The following is an 18,411-nucleotide window of genomic DNA, read 5'->3' as shown; positions in this document are numbered from 1 at the left end:
ATACTAAAGGGAATAAAAAGAAATAGCATGGGGATAGATTTTCTTTCTTTTTTTTTTTTTTTAACCCAATGATAATAGCAAGTATAATAAAACTGTTTGCATATTTTTTTCTTCTTTTCAAGACCCTGCAGAAGTTTCGGTGAATTATGATTGCTCTCAAGAAGAGACTGATTCTTCAGAGAACACCTTGCACCCAGACTTCGCAAAAGTAATGGATGTTATACTTATCTTTACAAGCTTAGTGGAAAGTGCTACCTAGGTGAAAAATGCATGCCAACAGATGATCACTAACATTGTGAAAGGTTTGAAAATATAGCACAGCCCATTGTGATTGTTAGAGCCATGACGAATGACAGGAATAATTTTATTTCTGAACAGCTGATGGCTTTCTTTAAATGAGAAAAGCTCCACTGGATGTAAAGAAAGTAAGTGCTCCCTGGAGTGCTTTGATTTAGACCTGTGAAGTCAGTAAGGGTCTGGACCCTGCAGTTATCTGTGAAATATTTACTCTTTAACTGCATTTCAGAGGATCTTGGCCCTTGGAGAGCCAAGATTTCCTGTGTGCCTTGCAAGGAATCAAGCTGTGAACTGCTCATCACCTTCTGTAATTTCAATGAAAGATGCGTGTAGTATCAGGGGAGGCGTTTTGTCCTTTGGATCTCATAAACTGCTTCATATGGATGAGATAATTGTCGATGGTGCTAAGAAGCTTTTTGATTAAAAGCTAGATTGGAAATATTTCACTGCCTTTTCTTAAAGGAATGTATGATCTGTTTGCAATCTTCTGTCAGTGAGCTACTACAGATACTATCTATCTACACAGCCAAGTGCTGTTTGAGGATGTTACTCCCATAGATTTGAACTGAAAGCTGTATATGCAAATGAGGACAGAATTTGGTCTACATTTTACTGTAGGTTGTATTCATATATATGGTCACCTAGAATTTAAAAAAAAAAAAAGCAACAAATGCAAAATAAAAACAAAACAACCAACCAACCAGGTGAAATATAACTTGAGTTTATTTGTTAAGGACAACAGTAGTATCTGATCATCTTGTCTGTGGATAGATACTTTCTAATGGTTTAGTTAATGCAGATATCTCAAAGGTATCTGAAAGATACCTCGAAGAGTACTGGTGACCTGCAAGGCTAAAATAGATGGTCTGCATGTAGTACAATGCTTGATTGCCCTTTATGTGGTTAATTCCTGTTTCCCCCGCCTTGCTCTATAGGCCTGGCTGCAGCAGTGATCTGTGGCCTGTCCCTAGTCCATGGCATGTAAATCTCCTGATCCCATCTCTACCTAAACCAGTACACCAGGGACACATCAGGACCTGCTTCTGCAAGTCAGCCTATGGGTGGGGCATATTAGGAAGTGAACACAGAGCTCTTGGTCTTGCTGTGCTGCTTCTGCTTGTTGCTTAATGTGTGTCAGCAATGTCATGCTATTGTGAAAAACGCAAAATGTTGAGTGGGACCTGAACGAGAGCATAGCCTGTACCGTGTCAGCTAAGGTTTGTACTTCGTCTTGGGCAACCAGGAACGTTGTGGACTCTGTTAATAGTTCAGAGATTGAAAAATAAAGAAAAATTAGGGAAGACAAAGTGCAAAGAAAGACTGAAGGAATTGAGCATGTTTAGACTGAGAAAAAGGGTTTCAAAGATATCATGAGGGATCTGTAAGGGGAAGAGAATGGGTAGGGTGTACTTCATATGTTGGATGAATGGGATTAAATAGTGGGGAAAAAATTCTCAAAGTTAGATATAAGGATAAACTTTTAAAAGGCAGTGTAGGAAAGCACCAGGTGGCTTCAGGAAGTTGTTGAGTTGGTTTTATCGGAGAGCTTTTTATTAACTTAGGCATGTGTCCATCAGAAATAAAATGAGTTTGACTGATCCTGCCTTGTGGCAGAAGGATGGATGGGGAGAGGACTCCCAGCCTTACCTTTGGGCGACACAATACAGTCTGTGTGTCTGCCCACCTGTAAGGCTGAGCTGCACTTTTGTGCTCCCCTTTCTGCCCTCCCCCTGACACAAGTGATTTTCTGTGGGGTTGGTTTTTTGGGGTTTTTTTCCTTCGACTTGGGAATCCCTAAAGTGATTTTAGTTCAGTGATCCACCGTTCTGACGTCTCACACAATGGATATATGAACTTGAATTACTTAATTAATCTGTTTTGGAGTTCCTTAGAAGTATGTCATGGCCTGAAAATCCCTGCTTCACAAGCATATAACCTTCAAAGAGTGCTTGAAGGTGCTTTGGGATTACTACTGCAGAAATGAGAAGTGTTGTTACAAGTGAAACATTGATCATTCATTTAGAAGTCTAACAACTCTATGGATTTCTGTTCTTGTGCAGAAAACTAATTTATTATCTGTCACCACAGTACATCACAGAAACAGAAGAAACAGTGAAGGCCTCTCGGAATACAGAGCGACTAAATCTGTTCTCTTTGGATCCTGATATAGTGGTGAGTGAATTTTTTTTTTTTCAAGTTCTTAAAAGTTTTAAAATACATGTGGTCTGAGCTAACTGGGTTAGCTAAGCCACCAGAGTGGATTGGAGTTCAGCAAACAACTGGGTATACGCAAGACTTCACCTTTGAAGGGCGAGGGGAGCTATCTCTAGTCCACAGAGATTTCTGTATAGATTCTACCCATATCTGATCACAGAATGGGTGAGGATGGAAGTGACATCTGGAGGTCATCTAGTCCAGTCTAGCTAAGCTTTGAATCGTTAAAGCAAACTGAAAATATTGCAGGAGCAGAACCTTCTCTTGGACTGGGAATGTTACAAGAACAGTGTTTTTATTGTTATTCATTACACTGAATTTGACTACAAAAACATGAATGGATATAAAAAGCAGTGGGAAGGTACCGCTGGAGGTAGCAAAGGCTATCTATGTGAAAAAAAGTTTAGCTGGAAATGTAGGAAGTGCAGGTTGCTTTTCTTTGTGTCTTCAGCTTGCGTATCATTTAGTGTCAGAGTTCATGATTCAAAGAATGTTATTCCTTGCACTGAATGTACATTCGTTGGTGATTTAACTGGAAACTTTATTTTGGTTAAAAAGAAGACTTAAGTAAAATCAGGATCAGTATATATTCAAACTTGAACCTGTTGTCAATCAACTGTAACGCCATTATTAAAAATATTAAGCAAATTGAAGTAATGGTGTGGTGTATAAGTAAGGGAAAAGGTCTGAAATGTAATCCTAAAATGTGGTTTTATAGTCTGAAAATATGAGGCTGTTTAATCTATATGAGGAAATTAAAAGCTAAAGTTTCAGAAGCAGTAAGTAAACAAGAACAAAATCTGTTCTAAAACTGTAGGAAACCTAACTTGGAACTATAATTCTGCCTCTGACATTATATATGTCCTCAGGCAATCTTTTTGTTTTGCTTCCTAATCTATAAATTAGGAATAATACTTATTTACTATGGTAATGTGAAGATATCAGCAGTGACTTTTTGAGGTTTTCAGATGCTTCAGTGATTGTAAAGACCTTTAAAAAGCTTACTTAGTTTTGGAATGCCATGCTTTTCCCATGTATAACAAATCGCCCAACTTATTTCAGTCATTGAATCCTCAGAAAAAGGAGTTTCCAGGGACAAACTCGGTGATCAAGCCATTTGAAGAAAAGCCTGCAAAGAGGATCCTGGTAACATGCAAATCCCTCAGTTTGAATCTCCAGGCCTGTGTTACTGAAAATGAAAATGATCCTTCAACCAATGTAAGCTTTACTTATTTCCCTGCGATTTTCTCTCTCCCTCCCTGTGCACTTGTTACTTTGGAAAGAGAACGTAAAGGAAAGCTGTATCATGCACACATACTGCATTCACTCCTCCTTCTCTGCCTATGCCTTTGGATTGAATAATAAAACTGATGAACCTTTCAATAAACATTTTGAAGCTGATTTAGATTGCAGACTTCTAGCTACAGTTCAATGGGGAATTCAAAATGTTAAAATCCTTGAGGACTCTTAATTGCTATAAGAAGAACAAGTTTAAACTGCCGAGACCTATGTAGGGAGGCAACTGAATATGAGTTGCTGGTGAACTGTTCTTTTGTTTTTCAGAGAGAGACCAGGAACGAAGCAGATTAAATTACAGAAGAGAAGGCAAAATAGAAAGGGCTGTATGGTTCATCTAGTGCAAGAGCCCAGCTAAAAACAGGACAAACCCGATAATTTTGCTTATTCTTACTTTAAGAAAAAAGGGCAGGGAAAAGCGAGATGTAGCATACATAGCTTTTAGTTAGTTCTCCTCTGCAGCAGGAAAGTTTTGAGAAATTAGCGTCCTGGCAACTCAACTTTCATACATTACATATGAGGCATTGATTTTTTTTTTTTTTTTTTTTTTGTAATCAATACTGGTTTTGGCAGACTGCAATAACTGTTTAAATGAAGTCATGATAACTGTACCAAGGGCATGCAGTAATTCACTAGGGAGGCTGAGAAAGCGTAGAATATTGTACCTGCCATGCATTGGTCCTTATCTCCAAAGTTTTAAGATTCTGATTTCTGGACAGCTCAGAAGGTGTTTTCTTATTCTGAGACTGATTTATTTCATGAGAATTATGGAGGCTCTTTGGAGGTTACTTACAGTCATAGGACTTAATTCCCTGGTACTATGCGATAGAATAAGTGGGTACTGTCAGAGCGGTTTGAATGCTCTTGGATTCCTAGCAAAATAGAACATGTGTTTCCCACAGAATAATACACCCACACATTCGTGTTTGCACCAGTAAACATTTTTCATGTACTTACATTTGTCATCTTTGTGCTGCATTTCTGACGATCCCTGGAAAGCCCACCCTCACTCTTCTTTCTTTTATAATGACTCTGAATCTATATTTTAAAAATCTTGTAACATGTTTCTCTGGGGCTCTATTCATTTACTGTAATAATTATCTGTGACAGATACATTTGGTTTTTATTCTGCAAGTTTCTAAGTTAGCTGTCAATTACTGTTCTGGCACATTGTTAACAAACTACCTTTAAAAGCCCCTGAAATCACATGGTTGGAAACTAACTTTGGCAGAGGTGTGTGTAAGCGTGTGTTTTTAATGAATCTCATAATTTGTAAATAATATTTGTTTGCTTTCTTTTTTTCTACCTGCAGGAACCTATTAAAAGATAGAGTTTACTCCATTGCTCTCAGTTACCTCTATATTATGTTTCTGGTGTTTTCTCCAGGTAGAGCCTTTCTTTGTGAGTGTGGCGCTGTATGATGTCAGGGATGGCAGGAAGATCTCTGCTGATTTTCATGTGGATTTGAACCACACACTTGTTAGACAGATGATTTCAGGTTCCTCATTTTCATTAGAAAATGGCACTGTTGAAAATATAGAGTCGAATGAAATGGAAGAACCACAGGTCAAGGGGTTCCCAGAAGAATGGCTGAAATACCCAAAACAGGTATTCTATGTGTGACTTTCATGACTTAGTGACTCGTGTGACTTATTTTAGTTCAGCAGTAGTATTCATTTTCATCAGAGAATTTATCTGCACTACTAGTGGTTCTTGTTTTCAAGAATACTCTTTTTTTGTGTATCAGTTGTACTTGTATACAGATGCTTGATTTTTGAGCTCCCTGTGTAGACTTTAAAACTATTCACAATCAAAACTTTGAAAAAAGTTAGTGTCTGTTATTTAGAGAAACCACCCATCTTTCCTGTACTCTTTTGGGTTCATTTGCTGACCGCTCCCAAACCAGCCAAACAAAATCACAACTTAAAGTGACACCTAGATGCTGCATTAAACTCACGGTACTTCCACATTCTTGCTGTTGCTGTAAGCCTTACACTGAAACCCCATCCATTACCTTTTCTTCTCACTGTCATTCCTCTGAGGTGTGACTGATTTAGGCCAGCATTTAAGTACTGTCCAAGAGGAACAGTTAGGTTAGGTGATGCTAACGTGGTCATACTGCTTCTTGACTTGAGTCAGTCTGTTTGCAAGGTGCTGCATGTGCATAAGCTTACTTCAGCACTAGCACAAAGATTTTATTTTCCATATGGCTGTATTGAATATGTAGAGATAGCAATCCTCAATAATCTTTTCTGAACTTGGTTTGTTACTGTTTCCATCAACAGAGAACACTGGCAGTATTTCATTTCTCCAGTATTGCTATATACTTTTTAACTGTTCTGTCTTTTATCCACAGGCTCTTTTCTCCATAAGTAATCCTCATTCTGAGATCGTATTAGTGGCAAAAATAGAAAAGGTGCTTACGGGAAACATTGCCAGCAGTGCTGAACCTTACATTAAGAATCCTGATTCTTTTAAGGTAATGTAACAGGAACATCAGTTCCTTCTTTGTCAGCTTCAGCCTATTGGAAGCTGAGGACATTGCAAATTGTGCTCACAAATCTCACCAGTGTGTGGTTGCTGAACAGGACAAGCTCACAGGAGGCCCACACCTAAGAAAGGAAATGTCCAAGCTCCATTGACTGAATGAATGAAGTACCATTTTGTCTGCAACATACGAATCCATTCGTGGTGCATTCCTATGCTAGTTGTGTTGTAGCAGAGTGAAATTCTCATTCAGCAATCTTTTATGAATTATGTGCACTTCGTGTACGAGCAAAGTTGGGGTAGGCACCTGTTTCTCTCTGAGTGCAGACAGTGCATCTGCATTGGGTATATTACAGAAAACAGGAATAATAACTGTAACTAACACAGTTCTGACTGAAGGGATGGTGAAGGGGTTTAATTCGTCAGCAGCATCATATCCATCTGTGATGTCTTTGCTGTCCACCCAGAACCTTCTGTTACGGGCAGTATCAGGCTAAATTATTTTAGGGACACAATAGCCTCTTCAGCAGAGGAGTACTTGGATGTACTCTGTGCTGCATTTCAGATATTATAATGATATTGATGAAATAATTCATGTTTTCTTTTTTGTAGTGTGCACAGAAAGTGTTAAAATCCAATAAGCAGTTCTGCAGCAAGCTGGGGAAATACCGTATGCCATTTGCTTGGTCAGTGAGGTATGTATTAATTTTTTTATAATTTTGTAAGCATCTTATAGCTTATTCTGCTCTTGAACTTGTATCCTTTTATTCTTTTCCACTTTTTCTGCCTGAAGCTAAGCAAAGCATGGTCCAGGACCCCAGAAGATCCTGCAGCTTTATTATTTCATTGCCCTATTTTTCACACAGCTGAATGTTGGTTACTTTCTCATTAAATGTTACTGTGGTAGGATCTTTTCTTCAGGCATGTAGTGAAGTTGCCAGGGAGTAGCAAAGGTGGCTGACAGAATATCAATTTATCATGAGCTCCACCAGTGATTTGGTGCTAAGAATTACCAAAGAGATTTCAAAGTCACAGTTCTCACAAGAATTTCCTACAAAGATAATTATGGTCTGAAATAGATTTGCAATGGCCACCTAAAATATAGGTGCACAAGTTTGAAGTTCTGTTCTTGTTATGATGCCTGTCAGTTTTTAGGAAAAAATCTAACCAAGGATTTGGAGGTTATGGTGACCTTTAAACAGTGCCTTGGGGGTGATATTGAGGGATTATGCTTCAGGTACTCTTGCATTTTTAGTGGTTAGTAGGTGCCGGAGAGCTGTTATTTTCTTGTTTGGCAGGTCAGTTGGGTTTTATTGCAGGTCAGTGCAGTGGCAGTAATGGATTTTTGTTCTTCCTCTCTCTCCTCCTGGATAATTTCTTGCTGGTCTCACCCTCAAGATTGAGGCACCCCTGTGCATCTTGATCCCCTTCTACCAAATTAATTCACAAAACCAGATACGGCTTTCTTCTTTTTGTTCTCCCTTCAAGTTTCCATGTAGTTCTTTTCTCTGTCCTCTCTGTTTTTTCCTTCTCAGTCTTCTGTAATTTCCTCAGCTTACTGCTGCCCTGGGATGAGAGAGCTCCCTGACTGAGACCCTCCTGTGTGTCCCTGTGACAGCTCTCCCTTCTTTCTGCCATGCATAGAGCAGGGAATATAAAATTTTAATGTTCCCTGTAAGAAGGAAAGCTGTCGATTGATGAGTGAAAGCATTCCTTCTCCTCTGTGGCTTCTTTTCTGACTGTGGCAGGCCAGGTGGAGAGCTGCCTGAAGCTGTAGGGAGGAAGGAGTGAGTGAGTCCTAGGTGCAAGTGTCACGTTGTGGCATTGCCCATGACCATGAGGGATAGCTGTGTGGCTGTGTGCTTCTGGCATGGAGGTACGGAGCACCAGAAGTACACAGTTTTTTCCCGTGCCGCGTGTAAGGGAAGGCTTATGATTTTCAAATATGGTGCTTAGATGGCAGAGAAAACACAGTAAGGTATGGCCGCTTGAAGAGTTCATTTATTTTTTATTGACATACATTTTTGTCAATATCCAGTAGGAAAAGGAGAAGTACGTGCGTGCTCAAGAGAAAGGCAGATAATGTGTTCTGATCTGTCATCGCAAGCTCAAGGATACTGATTAATATTTACTACTTCTGTGTAGCCAAAGGACCATTCATCAAAATTATATTGATCATTGTCTCTTGGGTTGACAGAGCTACTTTTAGCGTGTAATGGGCCGTACAATGGCAAGAGGTGCAGGCTTGGCATTAGACTAACTTGAGGCTTTTTATTAACTCTATCCTGTCTGCCTGTGGTCTGTGGCGGTACCATTAGTGCTATGTTCTGCAACTCAGTCATTGCTGTAGCTATCTTTAGGTGGCATTATGATTTTAAGTAGTTCAGGGTCTGGCTAGTTGCTCATGCATGCGGAGAAGGCTAAAACATTCTTCTGCATCTTCAGCAAATCTTATCTCAGAGTGTTTCTTGCCAAAAAAAACAAACCTGAAAGATTTTCTTCTTATTTTGAAGGAAGTGCATTTCCCTTTCATAGGATTCTCCAAGTGGCAACCCCTAGTTGCCTCTCAGTGAGAGGGAGTAGGCAGAAGCAGGGTTCGGGCTGTGCCGTACTATACTGGTATGCAGATGCTGGGCTGTGTATGTGCCGCAGCTGTACTACTCAAGCGCATTACATGGTACTGTGACTCGGCCCAGAATTACAGGTGCACGTCTGTGCTTGCTCTGCCTGAGGGAAGTCTAACAGACATGAATGAAGTTTTACTTCTATTCCTGTAAGGCAGATAGCACCTTAAATGCCTGTCGAGCTAGGGTGTACTGGGAAAATGGTGCTTTTCAGAAGATTCTCCTCTCCTTTCAGTTCTGTGTTATTTCAGATATTTTGTCATTAAAATACCAGTTGGCACCTCCTTGGTCATCTCAGACATAGTATTATAACTGCATAAATTTATTTTGTAATAACGGGCCACATTGATTTGGAGTCCAAATAAAATCTTGATGAGATCAAGCTTGTCTAATAAATAGTGTTCCACCAGATTTAAACCTGCATGTGAGTTTTTTGAGTTCTAGTAACATGGTATATGATAGCAGCAGCTTCTGGTCACCGCAGCCATGTGAGCAGAAGTGTTTTCTATAGATGGATTGCTCTGCTTAACTACTACTCATCTAAGTATGTATTGGGTAAATGAACAGAGATTTTCTTTTTGGAATTCCATGCAGAATGGTTAATTGGCACAGGCTGGAACATGGCAAAGGACATAAGGCAGGACGAGAGCAATAGAGCTAAGAGGAGTTTGCTTGTGTGATGCTCAGTATAGTGGATATGGAAATACCTGGGAGTCTGAGCCTTCCTCAGTCTGTTTCCTTGAGACTTTTTGTCAATGGAAACCCTTGGCTCTAGTCCCATAGTTTTTCAGCTTCAGAGATGGCAATGACTTGTTTCACTGGGTATTCTCTCTGAAATTACAGGCTCCTTTTTCAATGTGCAGTCCACAGTCTTAGAAAATAAGATGGAAAAGACCTCCGCATCATACTATATTTTTGCTTTCCCTAGGACAGGATCAAATCAGTCCTAAATATGTTTGTCTAGCCAATATTTCTGGCAGTGATTTCCCAAATATAAATGGGAATATATGCTTGTGGTGTTGGCAAATGCACAGCGAGTTCAACATTTTGCAGACTTACTGTGTGTGTATTACACAGATGGCCTGCACGTGGGCAGAGGACATAGCTGGGGTTTGTGGACATCCCTCAGTTCCAGCAGGCAGTATTTTTGGCTGGCATCCTAATTCAGTGCTTCACTGCCCATACCATTAAAAAGCTTTCCTTCTATCTCTAGAATTAATTACAGAAAAGATACTTGGGTGCATTTATCAGCTCTTAAAATTCTTCATTATAAATCACATTATGAGATAACATAGTTTAAAAATCATTGACCACATACACCACGTGTATGAACTTGTTGGTATCAGTGATGTTGCACAAGGAATTTATTGAGTTTGTTGGGTCAAATTCTGCACTCGTTTACATATGTTTATGTATTAACATTACTCAGGACTCTCTTTGGTAAAAGCAATGTGTAATTTGGCCCTATAAAATCTATTTCTATTTTCACAGCTTGAAAATAGAAGTTTCCACAGGAGGCTGTCGCGCTACGGGGGAAAAAACGGTTTGGCTATGATAAATAGCAAAACCCTGGGTTTGGAAATGTGTTTTCCAGTTATTTCATTCTGGCATTAACCGCACTCCTGGTTTTGTGTGGAAATTTTCCCCCCTTAAAGCAGTTGCAGATGGCCACAGTGTGATTTTTACGTATACATTCAGTGAGCCAAAAATCTTGACAGTTGAGTATTGTGCATGTGACTGAAACTCTTCATTAGCTTATGTGATATCCAGTTTGTTAGCATCATTCAAAAGCATGACTCAGGGTTCCTCCCTGATTTCTTACTGGCGTTGGTGGGATCTGGTGTCTGTATGCTCTCACAGGTATAATTACGGTATGTGTTAGAATTACAGTGTGTCAAATCCATCTTCCATTCTTGTATTCCTGCCAGAACTGCCAAAGTTTGCAAATATGTACCTGAGCTGCATATTGTAGATGTGGGGAAACTTCACTCACAGAGATCAGTTTTTACGCTCTGCTATTCCTTCAAACCTTCTCCACCCTCATAAACTTCACGTTGTAGAGCCTAATATTTGAATCCTTCAACAGCTTGTGCAGCTGCTGGTTTGGTTCTCAGCTGGTGTAGGTTGATGTGGCTGAAGGTAGTGAGGCTGCGCTGATTTACCGTAGCTGCAGATCTCACACTGAATCTCTAGCCCTGGAGGTGAGCAATTTTCCCACAAATTGTAAGCCACTACTTAAAAAGTAGCTTTTTCAATGTTAAATTATGAACATTATGTAGGTTTTCCATGCTTCAAGAATTTTTATGATTGTGGACTATCAGCTAACAATGTCAGAACAGTAGAATCATAGAAACACTTTAAATACTGAGATGATGTTTCAGTTTCTTTAACAAAATCTGTTGATTTGTTTTCCCCTAAATTAACACCTTTAGAATCTCTTCAGGATTTTAGCTGTGAAATTTTTCTTATTAAAATCTCTCTGGTAAGTAAGTAACCGGCAGTAAGGAATTGTTAATATATTAGACAAATATTGGACTCCTGGATTGTAGAAGTGTTTTATTACATTTCCTTTTCTTTGATGTGACAGTTGTCATTCTCAAAAGCCTTCAGTATGTTCGGTGTGACAAGGACCACTCTTGCTCCACCTGCACCCAGCAGACTGAAAGGATCTAGCAAAACATGGGATTGCAGTTACTTAACTGCAGACATAATACACCTAATACTTGCTGCTCTCACAATTCTTCAGCTTTAATGAGCCAGGGGAATGGAGACACCAGTGCAGTTTGACCAGCAGAAAGCTATCTAAATCTTCCCTGAGTGCATAAAACATACCTGTTTTTAAGAAGGGTTGTCTTGTTTTCGGTGGACTTCTAAATTGCTCTTGTAGTGGCAAGAGCTTTACATATATGGAGTATTGTGTGTAAGTTGGAGGGATAAAAATACTTACCTGTTTTGTACTGCAGATGCCTGGTTTTATGCCTTTAATTTTGTCCTGGGTGTATTATTTAGGTTGGGATATGCTGCTGAACTGATGAGGAGCAGTACTAGAGGTAGTGCATATGATACCTAGGGAGCACTGATGCTGGGGAGAGTGGTGGTAGGCAGGAGGACCCTGTAAAGCCCTTCTGACTCCAAACCAGAGTGGCAGGACAGGAAGAGGTGACGATGATGATGATGACGTGTCCCTGAGCCTCCCGGGAGACAGTGCTCAGTGCTTAGTGCTCAGCACCACTGACCCAGAGTGAGCTACTTCCAGCACAGACCTGGTTCTTTGTCATTTTACACTATGAACATCCCCAACCCTGCCTTGGTAAGTGCCCCTGCACCCTGCTGTGCTGAGCAGTGGTTTACTCGGTGTCAGAGCCTGCACTGGAATTAGTTAATAAGCTCCAGCAGAGCCTGAGTTTGCTCAGCATCACATTGCAGAGCCCAGTGGCACAGCAGAAATCACTCACTGAATGTTTTAGTCCTCTTTGTTAGTCTAGAGAAGGAAGCAGTGCTGAGTCCAAGAAATATCATAGTGTCACCAATACTGTAATAATTATTAAATCTTATCTTTTTTTCTTTCTTTTTTTTTTTCTAACAGCAGTTTAATAGGATTTATAAAGTAAGTGGTGGCTGCCAGAAATTAGGTCTGGTTTCTCCCTAATAACTTAAGATTTTTGACATGGCGTGTTGGTGTGGACCTTACTCCCTCTAACTGCTGGAGGCAAAAATCTGATAGAAGAGAGTTGGTTATTCTCTACAGTTACAAAGAAAAGAAATAGTGATGCTTCTCTCAGTTAATTAAGTTAAGACGCAGTGCATTTATACTTATCCTTGGGATCCTCTTCCAAAGGTTTACTCCATTATTTTGCATCTGGCAACAATTTGTGCTGGCATCAATTCTTCTTCTCACTGGCAGTGGAACAGAGAAGTAAATTAAGGAAGGAAGATTGGCCAAATGATTCACAGAACAGCACTTAGTGTCAAGAACATTTTACTTTTGTTAAGCAATGTTTTTGCATACTACAGTTGAATCCAAGGTTCATTAATTTGGATAGCTGTTACATTATCCAGTCCAGCCAGTGTGTGCGACCCTTGGGGGTATACAGAGGGCACTGGAATGTCTTAATTAAATTCTGCAAGTGTCAATGAGCAGGAATGAAAATATCTGGGAATGTTTTCCTCTGTGCACAACAGCTGATACTTATTGTTCCCAGTTATAGACGGATATCCTTTTTTTCCATTTCATTTGGCACTTTGTAGCTGATTGACCAAAAATTTAGTCAGTGCTCCACAAACTTGTTTTGTGAAGGGAAGCTAAGCCCCAGTGAGTTGCTGTCATGCTCCTGGAGGACACACAACAGATTTAATGCTTAGGAAGATTCAGGAGAGGTCTCTAACCTGGTTCTGCAAAAGCATATGTTTCTTTATGTGGTGAGATGTAGTGGTTGGGATTTGACATCTTGCTATGATTTCTGTTATTTAAAATTATCATGATTTTCATTGGATAACAACTTCTTGGACAAAACTACGTATTGATGTAATGAATTCTTCAAAATGCTTCCTTGAAATAAGGAGTCAGTCTCTTTGTTGAAGTGAGGAGTCATGTGCTTGATGTGTGAGCAAGATGGTAAAGTCCCATCAGGCTCAGGGGTAGCGGCTCTCAGCCCAGCATGGCCTCTGTGGGGCTGCCCCAAGAGCTTGCCGAGAGGCTGGAAGAGGCAGCCTTGCAGCCAGGGCAGTGGAGGGCGGGTGGGAGTGGAGAGCTGGCTCTGGTGAGGTGCTGTACACTTCCAGCTTTCTCAAGTGAGACTTATCTACAGAAGAGGGGGAAAAAATGGTAGATGCTGAACTAGGTGGTGATCTGTTCTAGCGTTAAACCCCAGCAACTCCAAACTGTGAGCAGTCACACTTGCGCCTGAGGTCAGTGGGGACTGTCTGCATCATGTAAGATTAAACAAGGTCTTAAGTCTTTGCAGGACTGAGACTGCACATGCAAGTAAATTGAAGTTGCCTATGCTCCTGCAAATGTGCAACTTGGAAGAGCTTTCTTGTGTGAAGCTCTGCAGGGAGCCCTTGAATTTGTGTAAGAATTCATGTCATAACCTTGTTAAAAGATTACATGACAATTTCAAATGTTCAAATATATATATGGGTGAGTGTTTATAAACATGTCATTTTTCTTTCTTTATAGACCAGTGTTTAAAGATAATCAGGGAAATGTTGACAGAGACTCCCGATTCTCACCTTTATTCAGGCAAGAAAGTAATAAGATTTCCATGGAAGATTTGATTAAACTAATAGCAGAATACAGAAGGTAAGGAACAATTTTTAATTTGGTTTGAGAAGGAATAAAAGCTTTATAAAGCTGTGCAGAATAATTTTCACAGCTTTTTTTCTTCATTTAACACAGTGTGCCAAAGTGGCCATATTAAATTAGTGTTTTTCACATTAGCCTATTACCTGCCAAAGAGTGCTTTAGGTTGGACTTTCCAGGAAAACTGAAATGTCATTTGGCATATGAATAAATGTTATTATAACCTAAAGATAGTGATTCCTTAAATTATCTTCCATCAGGGGAGATGCAGGTGAAGTAACCAACAAGAGAACATTATCTCAGGGGGAAAAAAAAAGAGAGAGAGAAATATGAAAAAGCATTCTTTAATGGCTTCCCCACTCCTTGCTTTTGTTTGTTTGAGTCTCCATGACAAACTGCAGAGTGGACATTGGAAGGAAAAAACTTCTCCAAATGTTTGACAGTGTGTAAATTAGTGAGTAGCGGTTTGGCTGGATAGTCTTCCACACAGGTGTAAATCAGGTTAATTCCAGAGCAGAGTCTTTGTTTATACTGGATAAGTGACAGGAGAATTGAACCATTAATTTCTTCCTGTCCCTCCTACTCTAAATGTGCCTAGAAATGAATTAATCTAATTAACTTCTCCTGTTCCACTTACATAAAATCAGATCATAGAAAGACTGACTGTCAACTACAGGGATTGGAACAGGCCCTTAATCTCTTGTGCCATCTTGTGTTACTGGTCAGGAAACTTTACTGAAATTCTCACTACTCTTACTAGAGTCGCCACTGCTGGGTTTGTCTGTTTAAAGCATCTCCTCGATAAAAGGAATTTAGCATCACAGTTTTGGCACTTCTCAAATTGCTTGGGCATGAGGAATATGTCTTGGTCCCTTTTCAGTATGGCACTTGCAGAAGCCATGATGCTGTGAACTCCTCTCGTCTCAGTGGTCATTGAATTCCTTTTAGAGAACATTTGATTCAGATTTTAGAAAGACAAAGTTGAGTAAGTTAATTCTCATAAGGTTTGGTTCATCAGTTTCTTCCTCTTCTGCGAAATATGCTATAATATTGCTTGCAAAGAGAAGGCAGGAATGAGGCCAAGAAAAAAAAAAAAAAAAAAAACCAACAAAACAAAAACACCACCACGTTTCTTTCCTGCTGTTGCATTTGATTTGAGTTTAATAGCCAATAGGTGTATGTTAAATGTGTTTAATATATATTTCTCTCTTAAATCAGGGCCTGTTTTTCATTTTAGATTAATTCCTATGATGGGTCTCGTCTCCCTTGTTCTAATTTTCTAAAATGTTTTCATTTCTGTCATTGCAGAGCAGAGAAGATTAGCAAAATACAGACTATACCTGGCTGTTTGGAGATTGCAGTTGATTGTGTTCCTTTGGAACATCCAAGTATGATTCCAGTTTATAATTAATTATTATAATTAAATAGGACATTTGTCATAGGCTTTCCAGCCATAATTGCTGCCTTGAGACAGTTCTGGTAGAAGTGTCCGTTGTTGTGTAGAAAAATGTATGCAGGGGAGTGTTCTTGATTTGTTTTAATTTAATTACACCATTCTTTGTTTCATCCTGTACCTGGCCAGATATACCCCAGCAATACAGAACACAACGTGTTGAACCCACAAGTGATGAAAGTCCAAGGACCGCTTTTTGGTCTCTAAGGGATTAGGCCAAAGAGCTGAGTGGACTTCTGTAGCTTGAGGTTAATAGCCTTGCACTGTTGATGGGCTGTGATGCTCATATCCTCTGTGGATTAGCACGTATGGGACATGCGGCAGGTTTCAAGAATGCGGACTAGATGGAGGACTTCATTCAGAGGCCACTCTGGCATCAGTGCAGCAGCTGCTAAGATAGATGCTTCTAACTGGATCCTTTTATCTCTTTTTAAAAATTCTGTCTCAAGGGCCACATTTCTGTCACCCACTGTTGCAAAAAGCTCAGGCCATTGAATTCCTCTGAAGTCTGTCATCACACATCTTTATACCATCTTCATATGGTATTAGGTAAAAAATAGTTTCACTAACATTTCAAAAGCAATTTTTATTTTTGAAATTAAAAGAAACTGATAGCTTGGAGTAGGTAAAATGGTCCAAAGCAGCTTGGGCCTTGTACAGTCACCTGACTCACTGTGCACTGTGGCCAACTGAAAGTCTGGCTTTAACAGGTATGTGCTAGTAAAGTGCCCAGTTCCTGTGGAAAGTCAATGAAAATTCCTTCACTCTAAAGAGTAACGGCTTAAACATTTCTTTGGTATGGGGAAAATTTGTCTTGCTCTGAGTAAGGCTGTAAAATAATTTAAAAACTGTACCAAAAAACTTCCATGCTGTAGGATTCATTAAAATCACCATGAAAACTCTTCTTGACTTCAGCCAGCTCTGAAGGAAGCCTTGTAATAGCAGTAACCACTTCTCTTATAACACCTCCTTCCCACCCAAAATAAGTTGTGCTAGGCTAGTGCTAAAATCCTTTATTGCCAAGAAAAGCCACTGAAAAGGAAGTTGGCCAAGGATCTTGTCAAGAATTTGCTGGTATGATTGTGTCTCTAGGGACTGGCACTACCCTGCTTCACATTAGCATCAATTTGCATTAGACGACAGAAGTAGATCTTTGTTTTTGTAAGACTCTGTTTACCATAGCTACAACAACAGCTGGAGCCAGTGGTGTATCAGGGCATGTTGTCTGACAGTGTTTAACCTGATACAAAACTTGTGCCTTTTCTTCTGCATGGGAGGAAGCCAAACTCACATAGCTCTAGCAAAGGGGAAGAGAAAAAAAGCTTCCTGAAGCTCCCACCTGTGCTGCATGGTCCCCGCTTGTCCTTTGCGCTGGAAGGTTGGGACCCCAAAGCTGGCAATAGGGCAGCAGGTACTGTTGCTGCTACATCCCCTGCTATCCCCCCTGAAATACCCACTAAAACCCTGAACTGTGAGGTTCCATTCTTGTGGAGGGCAATCATGGAGAGTAGCTTGTAGCCAAGAGCCATGCGGCTGGCAGCAAACTGGGCTGTTGCCTCCGTGTGGACGTCTGTGCAGTGGAAGTGAGGCACAGAGACACCAGACCTTCACAACTGGCTGCAGGAGCCTTCATTTTCCAACTGGCTTCTTCCTGTTATTACTGCCTCTTCTCACACTCTACAGGCTATTGCTGCTCTTCTATCTGAGCTATTGGTATCTAAAAACTTCATTTATTACTTACTCCCCTTTTTGTGTTCAGTTCAACGCTATTTCTATTTCCCTGTGGATTTTCTACGGGCTACTGGAAGTGCAGTGTACAGAGGGCACAGAAAGACTTCTGCAGAGAGGCCTCAGCACTGCATTCTAATCCTTGAGTTGGTCCCCAGATTTCTCTAATGAAAAACAAGGTTAACAATGTTCAACAGTGGACACAATCAGAATGCTTATAAATCAAGTGTGAGGGGCAGCTGGCCAAATTACAAGACATAATGCATCCTCATATTTTAAGATGGGTTGCCTGAAATTTGCCGAAAGAGAAAGCTGCCCATCTTAGCTTTGTAGGCCAAGAGCAGTGAGCAGAGTCTCCTAAGTACTGGGAATGTTAGTAGCAGAACAGCAAACCTTCAAAAGTTTCTATGTGACCCTGCATATCTTCACTGACCAACAGAGGAGTTTGCGTGATCGTCTACAGGGAACTATTGCTGGCACTAGGGAGAGTAAACCTTCTCAAGGCTTCTCTACAGCAGGCAGTGGCTGCTTGTGGCTGACAAATGCAAATGATTTAATTTAGCTGTTGCTTTTTAATGCTGCTAATTTTGATTGGGAAAGACAAAAGTTTTCATGTATGGATCTTTCCAGCTTAAATCAGGAGCTATGTCTGTTGGCTGGGCGTACAAGTCAATCAGACACATTCATATTTTGCTGGGCAGCAGGCTGGGAAGAAAGTTTTCCGTGTCTATTTGAAAGAAAGCAAAGAGAAACCACCCTGCTATAGCTGGCATAGAGCCACTTCTCCCCCACCTGCCTGGGCTGCAGGGGACCTGCACTATCCTGAAACTGGCAATTTCCTCTTGTGCTAGTTCAGAAGGAAGTAAAATTGGGCATAGTGTATACGAGGGTTCACCAGCTTCCACAAATTGGTAGGCTTTTCCTGTGGGTTATTCTAGGGTTTGAGGAATGAATTTGTAGGCAGGACCTTCAGATTGCTTTTCCTAGAAGTAGCTCAGGACGTCCCTAAG

The 18,411-nt window shown here is 40.3% G+C and overlaps 1 protein-coding gene across 7 annotated transcripts in view; it reads left to right on the top strand.

Annotated features, from left to right (window-relative positions):
• The window catches only part of DOCK10 (dedicator of cytokinesis 10), a 165,010-nt gene that overhangs the window by 91,637 nt on the left and 54,962 nt on the right, over window positions 1–18,411 (top strand). For 6 of the 7 annotated variants that reach the window (XM_072866735.1, XM_072866737.1, XM_072866734.1 and 3 more), the window contains exons 9-16: window positions 123–208; window positions 2,386–2,469; window positions 3,574–3,729; window positions 5,194–5,415; window positions 6,164–6,286; window positions 6,907–6,989; window positions 14,098–14,220; window positions 15,529–15,608. In XM_072866735.1, the coding sequence (XP_072722836.1) occupies window positions 123–208; window positions 2,386–2,469; window positions 3,574–3,729; window positions 5,194–5,415; window positions 6,164–6,286; window positions 6,907–6,989; window positions 14,098–14,220; window positions 15,529–15,608 (957 nt within the window). The remainder of the gene's footprint in view (window positions 1–122; window positions 209–2,385; window positions 2,470–3,573; window positions 3,730–5,193; window positions 5,416–6,163; window positions 6,287–6,906; window positions 6,990–14,097; window positions 14,221–15,528; window positions 15,609–18,411) is intronic. The other variant, XM_072866733.1, reaches the window with a different exon arrangement.

This window comes from Ciconia boyciana, chromosome 7, assembly GCF_034638445.1.
Source record: "Ciconia boyciana chromosome 7, ASM3463844v1, whole genome shotgun sequence".
Taxonomy (NCBI): domain Eukaryota; kingdom Metazoa; phylum Chordata; class Aves; order Ciconiiformes; family Ciconiidae; genus Ciconia; species Ciconia boyciana.
Note: the sequence above shows the minus strand (reverse complement) of the source record. Positions and strands in the feature narration are given on the sequence as shown.